The following is a 17,362-nucleotide window of genomic DNA, read 5'->3' as shown; positions in this document are numbered from 1 at the left end:
AAATGTTAGGAATTTGAAAAATGTTAAACCAAAAAAAAAAGTTAAGGAAGAAAATAAATCATTGAAACATTGCAACGACGTAAAAGAGATACGAAATATTTACGATTCTGCAATATTTGTGTCTTATCAAGCGAATTTGTGATATTGATTATGTTAACCCCTTTGTATTAAAAGGTCAGATTTCCTTCACAAGATGTTCTTTGAAGCATTTCAAATCATGTTGTGATAACGTGCTATCAGGTTTTGTTCAAACTTGGCAGCTTGAGTCCATGCCAGCTTGAGTGAATGTTGTCATTAAAGCTTGCATGTTAAATAATAAGAAAACCTAAAATGTTTTTTGTTTATTTTTTTCCCCCCTCAGTTCAAATTTTCACTCAATTGATATGCTGATAATATTGTAAAAAAAAAACAATAATATTACAAAAAAATGTATGTATTTATGTATTTTTGACAGGTGCACACTGCATGTGGAACAAAAAGATTTAAACTGTACCAGATCTATGAAGATACATATTTCAGTTTTTTCCAAGCCACGGACTGCATTTACAAAATGTCATTATGTCATTGGCATTATTACTTGTACATTCATCAAATGGGAAGGTGGTGATTGACAGCCTTGGCTTGCATGTTTGAAACCGGATTAAATACTGTATTTCCAGTAGGCTTGGCTCATTCCACACTACTTTGTTGTGCAGTAATGAAGGAATGGTTCTCTTTTCTTGTGATGTGCATACAGGAGTGCAGAGTGTGTGGCTTTCTAAATGGCATGACGTTCTCCCTGCACGTGTGTGTGTGTGTGTGTGTGTGTGTGTGTGTGTGTGTGTGTGTGTGTCTGTCTGTCTGTCTGTATCTAACCATCCCTTTTTCATTTGTTACAGGACAAAGCAGACACCAGTTCTGGGTCTTCACAACTGCATTCAGACCTCCAGGTTTGTGAGCCTACAATGCTTTCAGACCTTCACACACCTGCATTCAACCTCACATGAAACACACACTTACACTATTGCAACACGACATTCTTTCATGACCCCTCAGTTATAAATCGGCTGATTGCATGCTCAGATTAAACTGATTTGTATATCCATCTGTGACTTTAAAAGTGTGTGTGCAATTGCTTTGATTAACTGCAGTGATGTCTTTGTTCATAGGAGTCATTTGGCTTCAGTAGTGAAGTTTCCACTCCAGAGATGGAGAGAAAGTAAGCAAATCTCCTAACTTTCTGCAGCTAAACTCAATAATGCATTGATCTAAACTAACAGCTAAATATTTTACTTAAACTTACAGTTGAAGTTAGAAGTTTACATACACCTTAGCCAAATACATTTAAACTCAGTTTTTTTTTTTACAATTTCTGTAATCGTAGAAAACTTTCCCTGTTTTGGGTCAGTTTGGATCACTAATTTATTTTAAGTATGCAAAATATTAGAATAAGAGTAGTGAGAATTATTTATTTCAGCTTATAATTGTTTAATCACATTCCCAGTGGTTCAGAAGTTTACACCCACTTTGTTAGTATTTGGTACCATTGCCTTTTTATTTGTTTAACTTGGGTCAAACTTTTTGGGTAGCCTTCCACAAGCTTCTCACATTAAGTTGCTGGAATTTGGGCCCATTCCTCCAGACAGAACTAATGTAACTGAGTCAGGTTTGTAGGCCTCCTTGCTCGCACACTTTTTCAATTCTGCCCAGAAATGTTCCATTGGATTGAGATCAGGGCTTTGTGATGGCCACTCCAATACCTTGACTTTGTTGTCCTTAAGCCATATTGCCACAACTTTGGAGATATGCTTGGGGTCATTGTCCATTTGGAAGACCCATTTGCAACCAAGCTTTAACTTCCTGGCTGATGTCTTGAGATGTTGCTTCAATGTATCCACATCGTTTTCCTCCCTCATGATGCCATCTATTTTGTTAAGTGCACCAGTCCCTCCTGCAGCAAAGCACTCCGAAAACATGATGCTGCCAGCCCCATGCTTCTGCTTGCAAGCCTCACCCTTTTTCCTCAAAACATAACGATGGTCATTATGGCCAAACAGTTACATTTTTTTCATTAGACCAGAGGACATTTCTCCAAAAAGTAAGATCTTTGTCCGTATGTGCACTTGCAAACTGTAGTCTGGCTTTTTATGGCAGTTTTGGAGCAGTGGCTTCTTCCTTGCTGAGCAGCCTTTCAGGTTATGTTGTTATAGGACTAGTTTTACTGTGATACATATAGATACTTGTCTACATGTTTCCTTCAGCATCTTCACAAGGTACTTTGCTGTTGTTCTGGGATTGATTTGCACTTTTCACACCAATCTACCTTCATCACTAGCAGACAGAATGCATCTCCTTCATGAGTGGTATGATGGCTGTATGGTCTCATGGTGTTTATACTCGCGTACTATTGTTTGTACAGATGAACGTTGTACCTTCAGGCATTTGGAAATTGCTCCCAATGATGAACTAGACTTGTGGAAGTCCACAGTTTGTTTTTTGAGTTTTGGCTGATTTCTTTTGATTTTCCCATAATATCAAGCAAAGAGGCACTGAGTTTGAAGGTAGGCCTTAAAATACATCCATGGGTGCATCTCCAATTCAATACACCTCCTATCAGAAGCTAATTGTCTAAAGGCTTGACATCATTTTCTATGATACTTAAAGGCACATTTATCTAAGTGTATGTAAACGTCTGACCACTGGAATTGAAACAGTCTGTCTGTAAACAAATGTTGGAAAAATTACTTATGTCATGCACAAAGTAGATGTCCTGAATGACTTGACAAAACTATAGTTTGCAGATATTAAATCTGTGGGGTAGTTAAAAAGTTTTAATGACTTCAACCTAAGTAAGTGTATATAAACTTCTGACCAACTGTAACTGCACAGTACAAGACAGCTTGCAGCCTGTTGATGGTCATGCTTATTTATGACTGCCTGACCTTCTCACATATATGAACACACTCTTACTTGGCTATTTAAATGGAGACATGCCAAAGGCATCTATTTATTTATTTATATATATATATATATAAGCAAATTATAATTACTATAGACCAACCCTAACTGCTTTATTTTTATGACATCACAGAGTTGTCCCCAAAGTGAGGTTTTTGTCATTTTTAGCTCACGTTTGGGGAAAAGTATGTACTTGCTAACATTTTAAATATTTTTATATCCACTTGTACAATGACACATAAATAGTGCACATGCATATCTTTCAGTAATCTTACATACCCAGTTACTTTTGTCAAGGATATACTGCACATAACATCTCCAAACACAGAGACTACAAATAATAGCTGATGCTGAACAGTATCTTGCTATCACACATGCATGCAAACACATTTCAGCTCTGCTCTTCATCTTCCTTCTCTCACTGAGCGCAAGTGTGTATTAGTGGATGTGAATTCCTCCATTTTACTTCTTCACATCTTTGTGCTTCCAGGCTTCCTTCCTTCCGTCTATTGTTCGTAGATGTTTAAGATGAAGTCTCTGATTAGAGAGAGGAAAAATAAAAAATAAATTCTGTCTGACCTAAACAGGACTTAGCAAGTTAATAATACACAAGGGTGTTAGTCAAGCTGAATAAATGAACTTTATTTAGCATTATTACTTAAAACAGAGTGGTGGCTAAAGCACATAACTGTTAATCAGAAGGTCACTTGTTCAATCCCCATAGCCACCACCATTGTGTCCTTGAGCAAGGCACTTAACTTCGGGTTGCTCTGGGAGAATTGTCCTTGTAATAAGTGCACTGTAAGTCGCTTTGGATACAAGCGTCTGCCAAATGCATAAATGTAAATGTAATTGTATTAGTCATTTAGGAAATATCAGAGTGGTAAGTGTTTTATGGTTAAAATGAGAGACCTGATTTCTACAGTTAAGTATGGAGAGAGTTGAACTTCTGTCATACATAATGTAGCTGGTCCATGCATCAGTGTTGGTTATGTGTTAGTTGATGGTCTGTTCATGTGGTTATGAGCTGTCCAGGTGCTATGGCTATGTCATTTTTATGCCTCTGTGGTCTACTGGGCAGCACTTCTACACATGCTTCGATGTGTTGATGTGCAGGTTATGTGAGTTTTAGTCTGGCTTTCATAATTTCTCAATCCCGTTCATTTGCTGTCCTCTCTTTACTACCCCTTCAATAAAAGAGACTAAGGGCCGGAAAGGCTACACTTTTTTTCTGTGCACTGGGACTAAAATATAACTCCATATAAGTTCCCCTCCAATTAGATAATGCTTTTTACGGCCCTTATGTGCATTGAGAATTCAATGCTCTCCAGGATAACATTTTTGGATTGGTTCATTAAAAAGAGAAGCAGTGTGAAAACCCTTCAAGAGTATTTTTTACTACTGGCAGCAGAACATGGCCAAAACATAATTTTTGGAGACTAAGGGTCTGTTCCAAAACCTAGTGAGCATCCTCCAAAGGGAGCATTTTGAGGCATTATTTGCGCAATCCTGACGTGAAGGCTGTCCCAAAAGCTTGGAATCTTAATTATGCTGCCTCTATAAGATATCTAATTTGGGCCGAATTCTAAGGTAGCATTGGATATAATCCTTCTCTGGGTAGGCGATCCCAGAATACACCGCGATGAGCTCTGTGGAACAAATAAATGTGGATTATAAATATACTAATAATCCATTCAATACATAAAAGTATCAATAAAAAATGGTTTGATATAATAAACAACTGATTATTTTACCCAAAATGTGTGTGCTATGCGTATTTATGCTCATTAGAGGATTGCGTCACCTACATTGAAATCTGTTGCGAGTTGAGTCTTTTGTGCGCTGCGCATGAAGAGCTTTTTGTTTGATGCATGTAGCTGCCACCTATGTAGAGTGTTCCAAATCGCTCCCTTATGAGGCATCATTTCTCAAGGATGCTGCCATAGTAGTCAGCTGCCTATGTAGCCTGGAGACAGCAAGGCTAAGTTTTGGAACTGACCCAAAGTGCATTGCTTACTGGTTTATATTTTTTATTTGTCAAATTAATTGTAAGATTATTATTGTTTTATTTTTGACTGAAACCTGCAGCCCTGTTCAATACCTACTCTTTAGAAGGGTTCAGTTTATTCATTATATTATCAGCATAGTGCCACAGCAGACAAAAGAGTCGCTGCCAGTCACTTACCCCAACTTTCTGTCTGCATGATTAGATTAGTTGAAAGGCAGGGGAGGCGATGACAGAGACAAAGTTGCCAGAGAAGGATGTGTGTTTAGAAGCCCCTTTATTCTGTTAAAAGGGTCTTCCTCCTAGCATACGTGGGTAGGTTGCAGAGGTGGGGCCAAGTCATTGTTTGCCAAGTCACAAGTCTCAAGTCATTGCATTAAAGTCTCGAGTCAAGTCCCAAGTCAGGGCAGGCAAGTCCAAGTCAATTTACAAGTCCTCAACTTTTAGCTTCAAGTCTTAAACAAGTCATTAGTGCGCTTTGCGCAAATTAGTAACAGAGTATTAATTACTATAGTAAATGTATACTAATTTTATCTAGAAGTTTCTAATTTATAATCTAATTTTATCTTCTTTTTTTTTTATCGATATCAACCTGTAAAGACCAAAGAGGGTAATGAAGATGATACATGGAGCTTATCTTTGGACACACATTAAGGCAAACCAAACTTTTACTCTAAACACGCAGTGAAAGTATGGAGGACAAAATATGCAAAAATAATAAATAAATACATAAATAAATGTAAAAATAAGAAAATAAAGGAATAAATGTCTTGATAAAACAAATATAATTAGTTTTTAATGAAAGTTATTCCTGAATTTATTTTTGTATGACTTTTTTTCCTTTTTGTTATTTTCTCTTTTTATTTTTATTCTTTAAAACATTTTTTATTCTTTTTGTTTTAGTTTTTTTTATTTATTTATGCATTCATTTATTTCTATATTTAAATATTCCCACATTTATTTTTGTATTTATTCTTACATTTCTGTCTCTTGTATGATAATGATGTGGGCGGGTCCTGCTTACCATTGGCTTATTGTAAAAACATAAGAGCTTAAGTCAATCCAAGATTTATTGGTTATACTACAATCACAAAATAAATGCGGAGCTGTTTCTTCAACAAATCCACAAAATGAGCAAGTTTCATAAATGATATGATTTAACCATGTCCTTTTCTTTTTTTTCTGTGTATATAACTTCATATTTTGATGTCTGCAAATCCATAATAGTTTTCTGTTGTTATGATTGTTCATTGTAAAAGAGACAACCTTGCTTCATTTCCCTGATCGTTTATGTATGTATACATCTGCAATAAAAAAAAAAAATCTATTGCTAGAGTTGCGTGACATGCGAATGAAGTCGATAATCATGCATCAAATAACTGTTTCATTTAGAGTAGAGGTGCTTATTGATGGTTTAGGAGAGCTGTGTCCGGTATGAATGTCTTAGGACATCCTGGATTGTTAAACTCTCTGCAAAACTTTTCCCTGCATATTCAAAATCTGTGTGAGTTAAAGTGTGCTAATGTGGGACGTCCATCTGCTTCCAATAAGTACTATTGAGCTCTCAACCAATGATGCACTGGAGCTCCGCAAGGACCGCCTCCCTCATTTCCATGTTGCACACAGTAAAGTAAAAATAAATACATGTATAAATATATATGGGAATATATAAATATGGAAATAAATATATGTGGGAATAAATAAATATAAAATATAAATTAACACAAATAAAAAAATTTGCAAAATAAATGAATAAATAATTAAAAGCTAAAAAGAATAAAAATAAAGTTAAAAATTGATATAGAAAATAATAAAAGGAATAAAGTCATACAATAATAAATTCAGGAATAAATTTAATTAAAAACTAATTATATTTGTTTTATCAAGACATTTATTCCTTTATTTATTTTTTTATTACATTGATTTATTTATTATTTATGCAGGTTTGGGCCTCCATATGAAAGGACGCTGAACGTGCTGAACTGGTGAATGCAATCTGAAATATTACCAGGCAGTGGCTAATTGCAGACATTTAAGTTGCATATATGAGTTATATACTGTAAAGGGCTGCGAACAGAGTAAATAACCAATATAATTAAATAAATATAGCTAAACGCATGACAGAGGACCAGTGCGTCCGCAATGAATAAATGTGTTTACATGCACGTTCTGACCAGTTATGCTCAAAAAGCACCAACATGTGTGTGGTCATGCAGTTCCTTTATCGAGGTCATACAACAGCGTGATAAAACACTGGGTAGATTTAGTCCATTACACCAATTGCTATAACACGTTAAACGCTACTGACCGCAGTAAAACAATAGTTTGCGGTTCGATATGCAGACTTTGTTAGCCTGTAAATCTGCCATGTGCTGCCATAGACATGTATGTTACTGAACCATAGCTGACGAAATTACTTAACAACTTACCCCTCTGTCTGTGGATTTTCAGATGCCTCGCAAAATTGGACTTTGTCGACGAGGTGTCTGTAATTTTGGAACCACAGGTTCTACATGTTGCAATCCTTCTGTTGCCTTTAACGCTGTATTCAATATATCCCAATTATATCACCTTTGGAATCATTTTTGCTGTGTCCTTGTCCTTAAATGTGTGCCGCGGTCTTCAAACTTGGTCCAGCTTTCGTGGAAGCTGATTGGTTGAATAAGGAGCGTTGACATGCAGATTTGTAAATCAAATTAATCGTTTATTTGGGAAATTAATTGTTGATTTACTGCACATTTTTAATTATACAACTCTTATCTTTGGTTTTAAAAAGTATAAGTATTTCCAAGTCAGACGGCTGAAGTCCAAGTCAAGTTGCAAGTCATTGCTGTCAAAGTCTTTAGTCGAGTCGCAAGTCTTTTTTGATTCTGTCGAGTCGCGAGTCATCAAATTAGTGACTCGAGTCCGAGTCAAGTCCAAGTCACGTGACTCGAGTCCACACCTCTGGTAGGTTGTTTCAGTAACATTAATGACTCTTAGTGGCTTTAAATCTGTGTATACTGAATTCAATTCTTTCCACATCATAATAAAAATGTAAAAAAAACTCTCCATTTACCATGGCCTCTAAAGGTCATTTCCTGGACGTTTCCTTTCGCGATGTTTGTATATGTGTTGAAGTGTTTCAGTGTATATGTTATCTGAACTTTTGAAGCCAGGTGTTAGGAAGTATATCGCCTAGTCGTAGGACGCCAGGTGCACCTTAGGATAGAAGAGATCCTCTTCATCAGCAATTTGACTAGAGGAAAGAGGAAGTCTGCCCATTCCCAGCTCTAAAAAGGCAGTGAAACTACATGAGTGATACATCTCTTATGAGAATATTGTGAAGTTCCTTCTTAAATCAGTGGTGATATGTTGGCATAGTGATATGACTGATCTCACACTTTGGAAGGACATTTCCTGATAATTCCCAATCATCCCAAAGCATAAGACTAAGCTAAGCAAGCCAAACTATTCAAATACACAGATTAAGTCGATAAAGAGTGTACAGTATAAAGCAATCAGGCCATGAGAATGAATCATATACAAGTATATTTTTTTATATAGTTTGTTTCTATTCATTTATTTTTCCCTAGTTAATTTAATGAAGAAGCAGGTCATTTAATTAAACACAAACTCTGAAACCAACATTTCTCAGTGAGGTGAGAACAAATTTAGCAAATTTCAATCTATTGGACGCATTTGGTGCAAATTTAGTTGCAATCCAATTCTGATATTTTGATGCATCACAATGTATTAAATTATGCCATACTGTTTGCGTAGTAATGTGAGGACATTGGTAAAACCAAGCCTGAATAAAAGATTTAATAGAATTGCGAGTTCGAAGTACAAAGTCGAAATCTCATAATTATGGTAATTTCGACACGAGTGGCTTCAAACATTCAAAAATCAGAATTTAGAGTCGTTTTATAAACCCAAGTGTGGAATATTCTTCAATCACATTCTCTGAAAAGCAATCTCAGCAAGCCAGGGATCCTCTGTTTCAGAGATGGTGGACATGCCATTTTCTCACAGTGCAGGAATGCAGCATGCAGAGCTTATTTTCTTCATTTGCAGTGCTACACTCACCAGTACAGATAGAAGACCGACATTCTGCAAAAAGAAAGAAACTGTTAGACTGTAACATGCTTTTATTGTAGTCACACAGCGCACACACATACAGCCGAGAGCTGTGTACAGCTCTTTCTGTCGATAACACAAATCCTGAATGGAGTCCAATTTACGGAGCTGCTTTTCAAAAGTGCCTAATTTTGCATGGCACGCAGGCATAGTACTAGCAGGAGACCCCTTTAGATTCTGTGTGTGTATTCTGTGGGGTGAATGAGAGGTTAAACAGAAAGTTTGTGTTGCCATGAGAGCATAATGATATGATAATTCAGGGAGCCCTTTGTTGAGCCACTTTCAACACACAGAGGGGACTTGGGAAAAGAGCAGCATTGACGTCTGTATTTGGTCAGAAATGAGTGTAAAGGGCGTTCTGAAATTACTGGCCGTCTTTGTGTTTATATGTAGCACATTTTTCTTTTTCACAATCCTTCTAATGACGTGTAACATCTGACCTGACACTACACACACGCTCCCTTCTTGAATATCTTTAGCAGTGAGGATTCCATATATGTATATGTATGTATTTGGGACACATGGATAACAGATGAAAAACACACACATACACCCGCAATGATTTACCCAGAGTTGACAGGGTAAAAAAGCTGCCTTCCTGTGGAGAGAGCCAGACCAGAGTGCATTAGTGCATGAAAGTGTGTGTGCGTGTGTAGTGTTCACTTTAATGCAGGCACAGGTTGAGATAGTTTTCCTAACTCAAGGATTCCACCATCTAGATGAGGAAACCACAATTACACACACACATACACTCGTGTACATGTTCCTGTCAATCGAACACGCACAGGTTTTTGATGTTTTGTTCTCTCTCTGAGTTGGATTCTGTTGACAGGTGGCATGACCGTCAATACAGTTCAGATGTTTCCTCTCATAATACCATAATACCAACATGACTAAACATTGTTTTTTTTTTTGTTGTTTTTTTCAAGTTCGGCTTATTATGGTTTGTTTGTATTTTTTTTGTATTTTTTGTTTTTTTTGTTTTGTGTTTTGTTTTGCTGCAAGTTTAATTTGAAAACCAAAGTTTGTTTTTTTACTGATCTCAAATGTGCTTTTTGATCAAACAACATATATCAATCTCTCCTTCATTGTCTTAATATGCTTGTGATTGAGAGAGAGAGAGAGAGAGAGAGAGAGAGATTGGACTTAATAATGTATTGATAGGTTTTATGTCAGCTATATTATATATTCAAAGACAGCATAAATGTATGCTATGTAGTCTAAACAAGGGTTTGATAACAAAAGTTTGAAAATTTTTGATAACATTAGGTTGATAACATTTTGTCTAATTCATAGTATATGTAAATAGAATCTAAATTGGCCAAACATGATCTTTCAGTCTCAAAATGAGGGCTTTGTAACATTAGTGTCGAATGTTTATCCTCCGACTCTGACAGAAAAATTAGTGTGTATGTGATGGTCTGTGTTTTGCTGTGCTCTGCTTCATTATTTGAGTATTTTCCATGGGCACTGTGCCCCCGAGTAGCAGAATGGAAATGTAAACATGCAGCCTCTGTCCTGCGGTGTCTCATCTTCTCTCTTTCTCCCTCTCTCGCTGTCTGTCTTCTTCATCTCGTTTCATCCCATCTCATAAGTGTCTCATCTGTGCCCTGTGAGCCTCTGGAGCCCGTTGTGTGCTCTGAACACTGCCATACTGCCCTCTATTGGGCCAAATAATAAACATCAGTTAGGCACACTGCAGGGATGGAGATACAGTTGAAGTCCGAGTATTCATACACTTAGGTTGAAGTCATAAAAACACTTTTTTTTTTAACCACTCCACAGATGTCATATCAGTAAACTATAGATTTAGCAAGTAGCATAGGACATCTACTTTGTGCATGACAAGTAATTTTTCCAACAGTTGTTTACAGGTAGATTGTTTCAATTCTAATTGACTATCTATTATATAATTCCAGTCAGTCAGAAGTTTAAATACACTACATTAACTGTGCCTTTTAAGCAGCTTGGAAAATTCTCAAGCCTTTAGGCAGTTAGCCAGTTAGTTTCTGATAACCAATTCTGCTTCTGAGGCCAATTGGAGTCAGTTGGATGTGTACCTGTGGATGTATGTTAAGGCCTGCTTTCAAACTCGGTGCCTCTTTGATTGACATCATGGCAAAATCAAAAGAATCTGCCAAGACAATTGTGGACATCCACATGTCTGGTTCATCCTTGGGAGAAATTTCCAATGGCCTGAAGGTATATGTTCATCTGTACAAACAATAGTGTGAAAGTATAAACACCATGGGTCCACGCAGCCATCATACCCAGGTGCATTCTGTCTCCTAGAGATTAATGTAGTTTGGTCTGAAAAGTGCAAATCAATCCCAGAACAGCAGCAAAGTACCTTGTCTAGCTGATTCCTCCAGCATCTTCACATGTATCTATATCCATAGTAAAAATGAACAGTCCAATAATGTTGAATATATTTTGTTGTAGAGCACACATAAATGCTAACCCACATGCACAATCCCAGTCAGTAGGAAAACAAGGGTATGTTTTTGTAAAGCAATGATATGTTTTTCTTATTAAACTTTTCTTAATCCCTTCCATTTCTGTCATTCTTTCTTCAGAATTCCTCTGCACAAGTCCAGCTCTGAGGATGGATCAGGTATTTTAAAAACTTCCCAACTATTTTTATGATTTGGTTTTGGTAGAATTTAATTGGAACTTGTGTCAAAAGGATAGTTCAAACAAAAATTAGAATTCTCTCATAATTTACTCACCCTCATGCCATCCCAGAAGTGTATGACTTTCTTTCTTCTGCAGAACACAAGCAAAGATAAGAGATCTAAGCTCTGTGGTTCATAAATTGCATTCTGGTCTTGTTAGAATAACTGACATATGTGGATGAATCTTACAAAAACAAAAAAATAAATTATGTTTTGCACATTTAATCATCCCCAGTTGTCTACATTCTACTGTAATTTGGAAAATACTCATTTACATTACTGTAATAAAGTGTTCTTTAAACTGGCAAGGACATTTGGAAGTATACATGATGGGAAGTATTTTTGTTGTACTAAATTTATGTTCATGTGCATAAAAAAAAAAAAAACATTGTCCCCCAAAAGGATGATCATAGCTGCATTAGAGTCATGAGAATTTGGGAGAGGAAATTTTCAGTTTAAAATACAAAAAGCAAGCCAAAAATAGGCCTAATTTTCTTAACGCAAAATAACGTTTCTATTTTTTTTTTTTAGCATAAACATTTACAGAGCTAGGTAATAAATGTTGAGTAACTTAATTGGCTCTTTGTGCCAAGCATTAGGTTTAGGTGTTTCGTGGTGTCTTTGTGCACACAAGTTCCTGTGTTTGATGTTCCTGATGGTTTCCTCCCTTCTCCTGCAGGAAAATGGGACAACAAGAAGAAAAACAAATCCTTCTGGCAAAACTTCCGAAAGTCACAGAAAGGGGTCACAAGGCAAACGTCAAAAGGTAAAGCAAACAAACTCACTCCTAGTTATCACTGTCTATTCCTTGTTCTTTATGTTCACCTTTCAGCTCTAACCCTGCAGGAGAGGACATTGGATATGTGGCCAGTGAGATCACTATGAGCGATGAAGAACGGATCCAGCTGATGATGATGGTGAAAGAGAAGATGATCACAGTGGAGGAAGCGCTTGCACGGGTAAATACTCCTCTTCAATCCTGAACAATAACAAATGAGCTTCCATTCACATCTACTAACCTTACTTAACCAGACTGATACTACCCTTGCTTCTTTCTTCCTCCTCCCAGTCATGTGCACACACACACACTGACATAAACATACATCTGTACTTAACCTACAATAGGCTGCAGTAGATTCCTCAGTGCTTCATATTTCGTTAAGGTGTAGAAGGGTTTTCGGTGTCTAATTTCTGAAGTAGGGTGAGCTGGGATAGATCGATTTTATCTTTTTTTTTATGTGTTTGGGGGTCTGTAGTTATCTGATAATGAACCTAATGGAAGATTCCAGATTTGGCTTCCCTCTCTCCACAAGGCCAACAATGATTCCTTTAACCAGCAATGTTTTCTTCAATTTGTATATTCTCTTCTCCTTCAGTTTTTCTTGCTTTGGGCTGATAGATGATCTCTATTATGAGCAGCCTTGATTGGCTGGATCTGCAGTTTGAATCAATGCTAAGCCTTTGTGGATAGTTGAATCATACATGCTGAAATGTAATCCTGGGCATACATGTGTAAACATGTGTGTCTGTACTTGTGTGTGTTTGTTTGAATGCAAAGACACCTGCATCTTTTTTTAAGTAATGTTCAATCATATATGTTAGCTTTGTCTGTTTAGTGTAGTTCTGCATTTGTCTGTGCTTTGTGTCATTCTGTGCATTGTAGGGCTGTCAATTAAAGGTTAATTTAGTACAATTAATTATAAAGAAATGTGTGAGTACAAACTCTATTGCAAAATGTATTGCTCTGGACTGTAGGCCAGTGATAGGCTGCAATGGTATAGAAATAAATCAAACAATTGACTTCTAAGCTGATGTATATTCAATGCTTTACTCATTCACAATAATGAAATATTTTTAGATTATTTTAATTTGTGCACTTTTCCAGCAAATTTTGATAAATGTGATCATCATTCATTCATAACACTATGTAACACCATTTTTGTTCCTGGGTAGTAAGTGTTATTTGCTAATATCAAAAGTATAGAAAAATTGCTATTTTTCCCCACAAATTTTGCTTTTGTGACCAGGACAGTGATATTTTGAAATGTACCGATTTCCAATGAGGAAATGTCTTTTCATTCACATAAAGTCAGAAAAAACAACATATGAATCCAAATCAACATGTATTTATACTAAAATAATACAAAAATGACTACAAAATATTTAGAAGTGAGTAGTTTTTTGAGTTTTACGATTATACTGTAAATCACTAACAAATCAGTGCCCAAATGTAGTCTCCCATCATGTTCTCTTTATACTGTCCTTGGTAGCGGCATTCAAAGTCCAGTATATCCTGGGGGAAGTGCTTGCCTTGCTTCTCCTGTTACGCTATCATTCTCTCCTTGACTTTATCAAGATGAGCATCAAGGAAATGGATTTTGAGGGACATCCTACAGCCCATTGTGCCGCAGTTCTTCACCAGAGTCTCAACCAGCTCCACATAGTTTTCAGCCTTGTGATTTGCCCAGGAAGCCCTGAACCACTGAGGCAAATCTTTTCCGAGCCGCTTTCTCCTTACTAGTAAGCTTCTTGGGGAATTCATTGCACTCCAGAATCTTCTTTATCTGTGGTCAGACGAAGGCACTGGCTTTAACCTTTTCTTCAGACAGCTTAGGGAAGAAGTCTTGAAGGTACTTGAAGGCTGCCGACTCTTTATCTAGAGCTCTGACAAATGGTTTCATAAGGCCCAATTTGATGTGCATTGATTGCATCAGCACATTCCGGGCATCTACTAGTGGCTCCAACTTGACATAGGTCCTCCCCACAGAGAACTTGGTCCGCTGTGGGCAGTCCCGCCAGTGGTAGTGCACCTTGTTGTCCCTGCTCTCTCAAAGGCAAAGATAGCAGGGAAACTTGGTAAAACCTCCTTGGAGACCCATCAGGAATGCCACCATTTTTAAGTCTCCAATGACCTCCCAGCTGTACTCATCATACTTCAAGGCATCCAGCAAGGTCTTGATGCTGTTGTGATCCTCTTTCAATTGCACCAATTGAGTCAGGGGAAGAGACTGATACTTGTTACCATTATGGAACAGCACGGCTTTGAGGCTCCTGTATGAGCTGTCAATGAAGAGGCACCACTCATTCTGGTTACAGGTTATTCCGATTGCCTTGAACAGGCTGGTCACATTGTGGCAGAAGCAGAGCCCATCTTGACTGGTGAAGAAGCTTGAAAGTGGTTGGTGATGCTTCCTCTGATCTGCAACTTGCACGCTTTTCATCATTCGTTCCACTGCTTGAGCCTAGATGTCAAAACTCTGCATTGGTCTTGGTGAGACCGAGCTCTCTGAGTCGAAGAATTTTTCCACCATGAATTAGCAGTTGCTTAACTGGTCAGTGGATTCCCGCCAAATTCTTGGGATAGCAAACTTCATGGCTCTCTTTTCCCCTCTGTACATCCTACAAAAATACACTTATTTCACCCATGACTAATGTGTAAGTGATTCTCGCAATATTTATTATATATTTTTCAATAACATTGAAAATTGTAAAACATTTAAAAATTAAAAACTTTAAAAATGTTAAAAATGTATTGTCCATCTTACCTTCCAGAGTTTTTTGCAGTGCTTGCAGGTGAAATGAGGTGCCCAGGGTTTGTCTTGATCCCAGACAGGCATGCCGAAATATGCCTTGTAGGCCTCACACATCTTAGCAGATGCGTCCACAGTACTTTTTCACTCTTGTCTTGATAAATTGGCCGCAGACATGGCAAAATGCGTCTGCGGGATGCTTGCAGCCTCTTGATGCCATCTCAGAATAATGCAGATATGTATCCACTGAACTAAACTGAACTGGTGGGCTTAAGGCCCCTGTATTTATACTACCATTTATATTACTGGAAAGTTCTAGAAAATAGGTACATTTCAAAATGTCACTGTTCTGGTCACAAAAGCAAAGTTTGTGACGAATAATAGCCATTTTCTATACTTTTGAGGCATAAACAATTAGGAAATAACACTACCCAGGAACCAATAAAAAATTAGTTACATAGTGAATTTATTAACAATATTAATCAATTGACAGCCCTAGCTTTCTGCAATTATGTATGTGTTTGTGATGTGTTGTATTTTTGTGGTGAGCGGTGGAAGCTTTGCATGTGTATATATGTCTGTGTGGTGTGGGGATATTTGCTGACTTTATTTCTGTGACAGATAGGGGTGTATGTGTATGTATGTGAGGGCGAGGGGCGGCTCTCTGACCTCTTGTTCTCCGTAGTTAAAGGAGTATGAGAGGAGCAGGCAGTTGAGCTCCAGTACAGACACAGCTGAGTGGACTGATGGATCCAGTCCCACTGTTAACCTCTCCTCCGCCTGTAATGTAAGTACCCAACCACCAAGAATATAGACCAGAGCATATGTATATGAGGGGTGTGTTCACAAGCTTACCTCATTCAGTTACAGTAAAGTTTGTTCCCCCAGTGGTGAATGTTAGTAATGTCTATCATTGTACTAATTTATGTCGGAGTATCTGTTGGGAGTTAAATCTCTGCGGACCACACTAGTGACATTGTGGTTTATAAAGTCAGCCAGCGCCATCCCTTGCATCAGCTCTGTTCATTCTCGTCACTGAAATAACCACACTGAACACACACTTTCATTTGTTTTAAGCTTTTGGGCTCACAAAGCTTGGGATGATTTATAGTCTCCATTAACCATGTATTATAAAAAATAATGTAATGACTGATCTGAAAACAGATTGGTCATGTGTGTTTAAATGGAGACGCTATGAGCATCTGGCACTGCTAGCTCACTGTAAGACCCTTAGTGAGGATGACCTTTAGACTTGGCATGGAGAACTGGCACACCACGAGTCCCCCGGTGATGAGGTCATAAAGTGTGTGTTAACTGAAGGATGAGATGTAGACATTTCTGACTTTTTCTTTGAAACCATTTAATCCAGTTTGATATATCACACTTCTTTGGTTCTATTTACCAGTACAAAAGTATGCTTTGTGTGTACGGGGAGGGGGTGGATGTGTGAATATGAAAGTGTTCACGATTAAATCCTTGAAGGGTTCAGTAACAGTTGATTAAGTTTGATGTTGCCCTTTTGGAAAAATAAGCTGCCAGCACACTTGAATACAAATACACTCATACTGTATGTATCATGAAAACTTTGACTGGTTGCCAGTCACTGGACATAAACATACACACCCTGTTCTAATGGTCAACAGCTGTCTTCGCATTGCTTTTCAATGTTAACAAACCACAGCACTGCTTTGCTCAGCTTTGAGATGACCACGGCTCGCCCACAGCGCTTACAGCTTAAAATGACTCCATCCGTCCTGCAAAGCCTTATGTCCACTTTGAGTAGACGACGTGTGTGCTTTTTGGGTTTGAGTATGCAATCAGTGTTATTTCATGTCTTAAAGGATCTACTTTTGGGAAATTAAGGGGAAATAGTTTTTAACCTCTTGGTAATGGATTTACCCTAGTGGGAAAAGAGGCAAGTAAGTGAAAGAGAGCTACAAACTTGTATTGTGAGTTGATCTCTAAAACAAAACGGTCAAAAATATTTTTCATATTGCACCTAAACTCAAATTTGGTTCTGTATTCTTCTTAAAGAAAATTAAGACCATTTATATATTTTTTTTCATTGTGACATTATTTTCATGTCAATTAAACAC

General features: G+C 37.4%; 1 protein-coding gene across 3 annotated transcripts in view; it reads left to right on the top strand.

The window, feature by feature from the left end:
- LOC127624099 (SAM and SH3 domain-containing protein 1-like) overlaps window positions 1–17,362 on the top strand; it is a 364,714-nt gene that overhangs the window by 316,870 nt on the left and 30,482 nt on the right. For 2 of the 3 annotated variants that reach the window (XM_052098759.1, XM_052098761.1), the window contains exons 3-8: window positions 879–929; window positions 1,149–1,198; window positions 11,638–11,675; window positions 12,416–12,502; window positions 12,583–12,695; window positions 15,952–16,053. In XM_052098759.1, coding sequence (XP_051954719.1) covers window positions 879–929; window positions 1,149–1,198; window positions 11,638–11,675; window positions 12,416–12,502; window positions 12,583–12,695; window positions 15,952–16,053 — 441 coding nt within the window. The remainder of the gene's footprint in view (window positions 1–878; window positions 930–1,148; window positions 1,199–11,637; window positions 11,676–12,415; window positions 12,503–12,582; window positions 12,696–15,951; window positions 16,054–17,362) is intronic. The other variant, XM_052098760.1, reaches the window with a different exon arrangement.

This window comes from Xyrauchen texanus, chromosome 30 (assembly GCF_025860055.1).
Source record: "Xyrauchen texanus isolate HMW12.3.18 chromosome 30, RBS_HiC_50CHRs, whole genome shotgun sequence".
In the NCBI taxonomy this organism is placed as follows: domain Eukaryota; kingdom Metazoa; phylum Chordata; class Actinopteri; order Cypriniformes; family Catostomidae; genus Xyrauchen; species Xyrauchen texanus.
Note: the sequence above shows the minus strand (reverse complement) of the source record. Positions and strands in the feature narration are given on the sequence as shown.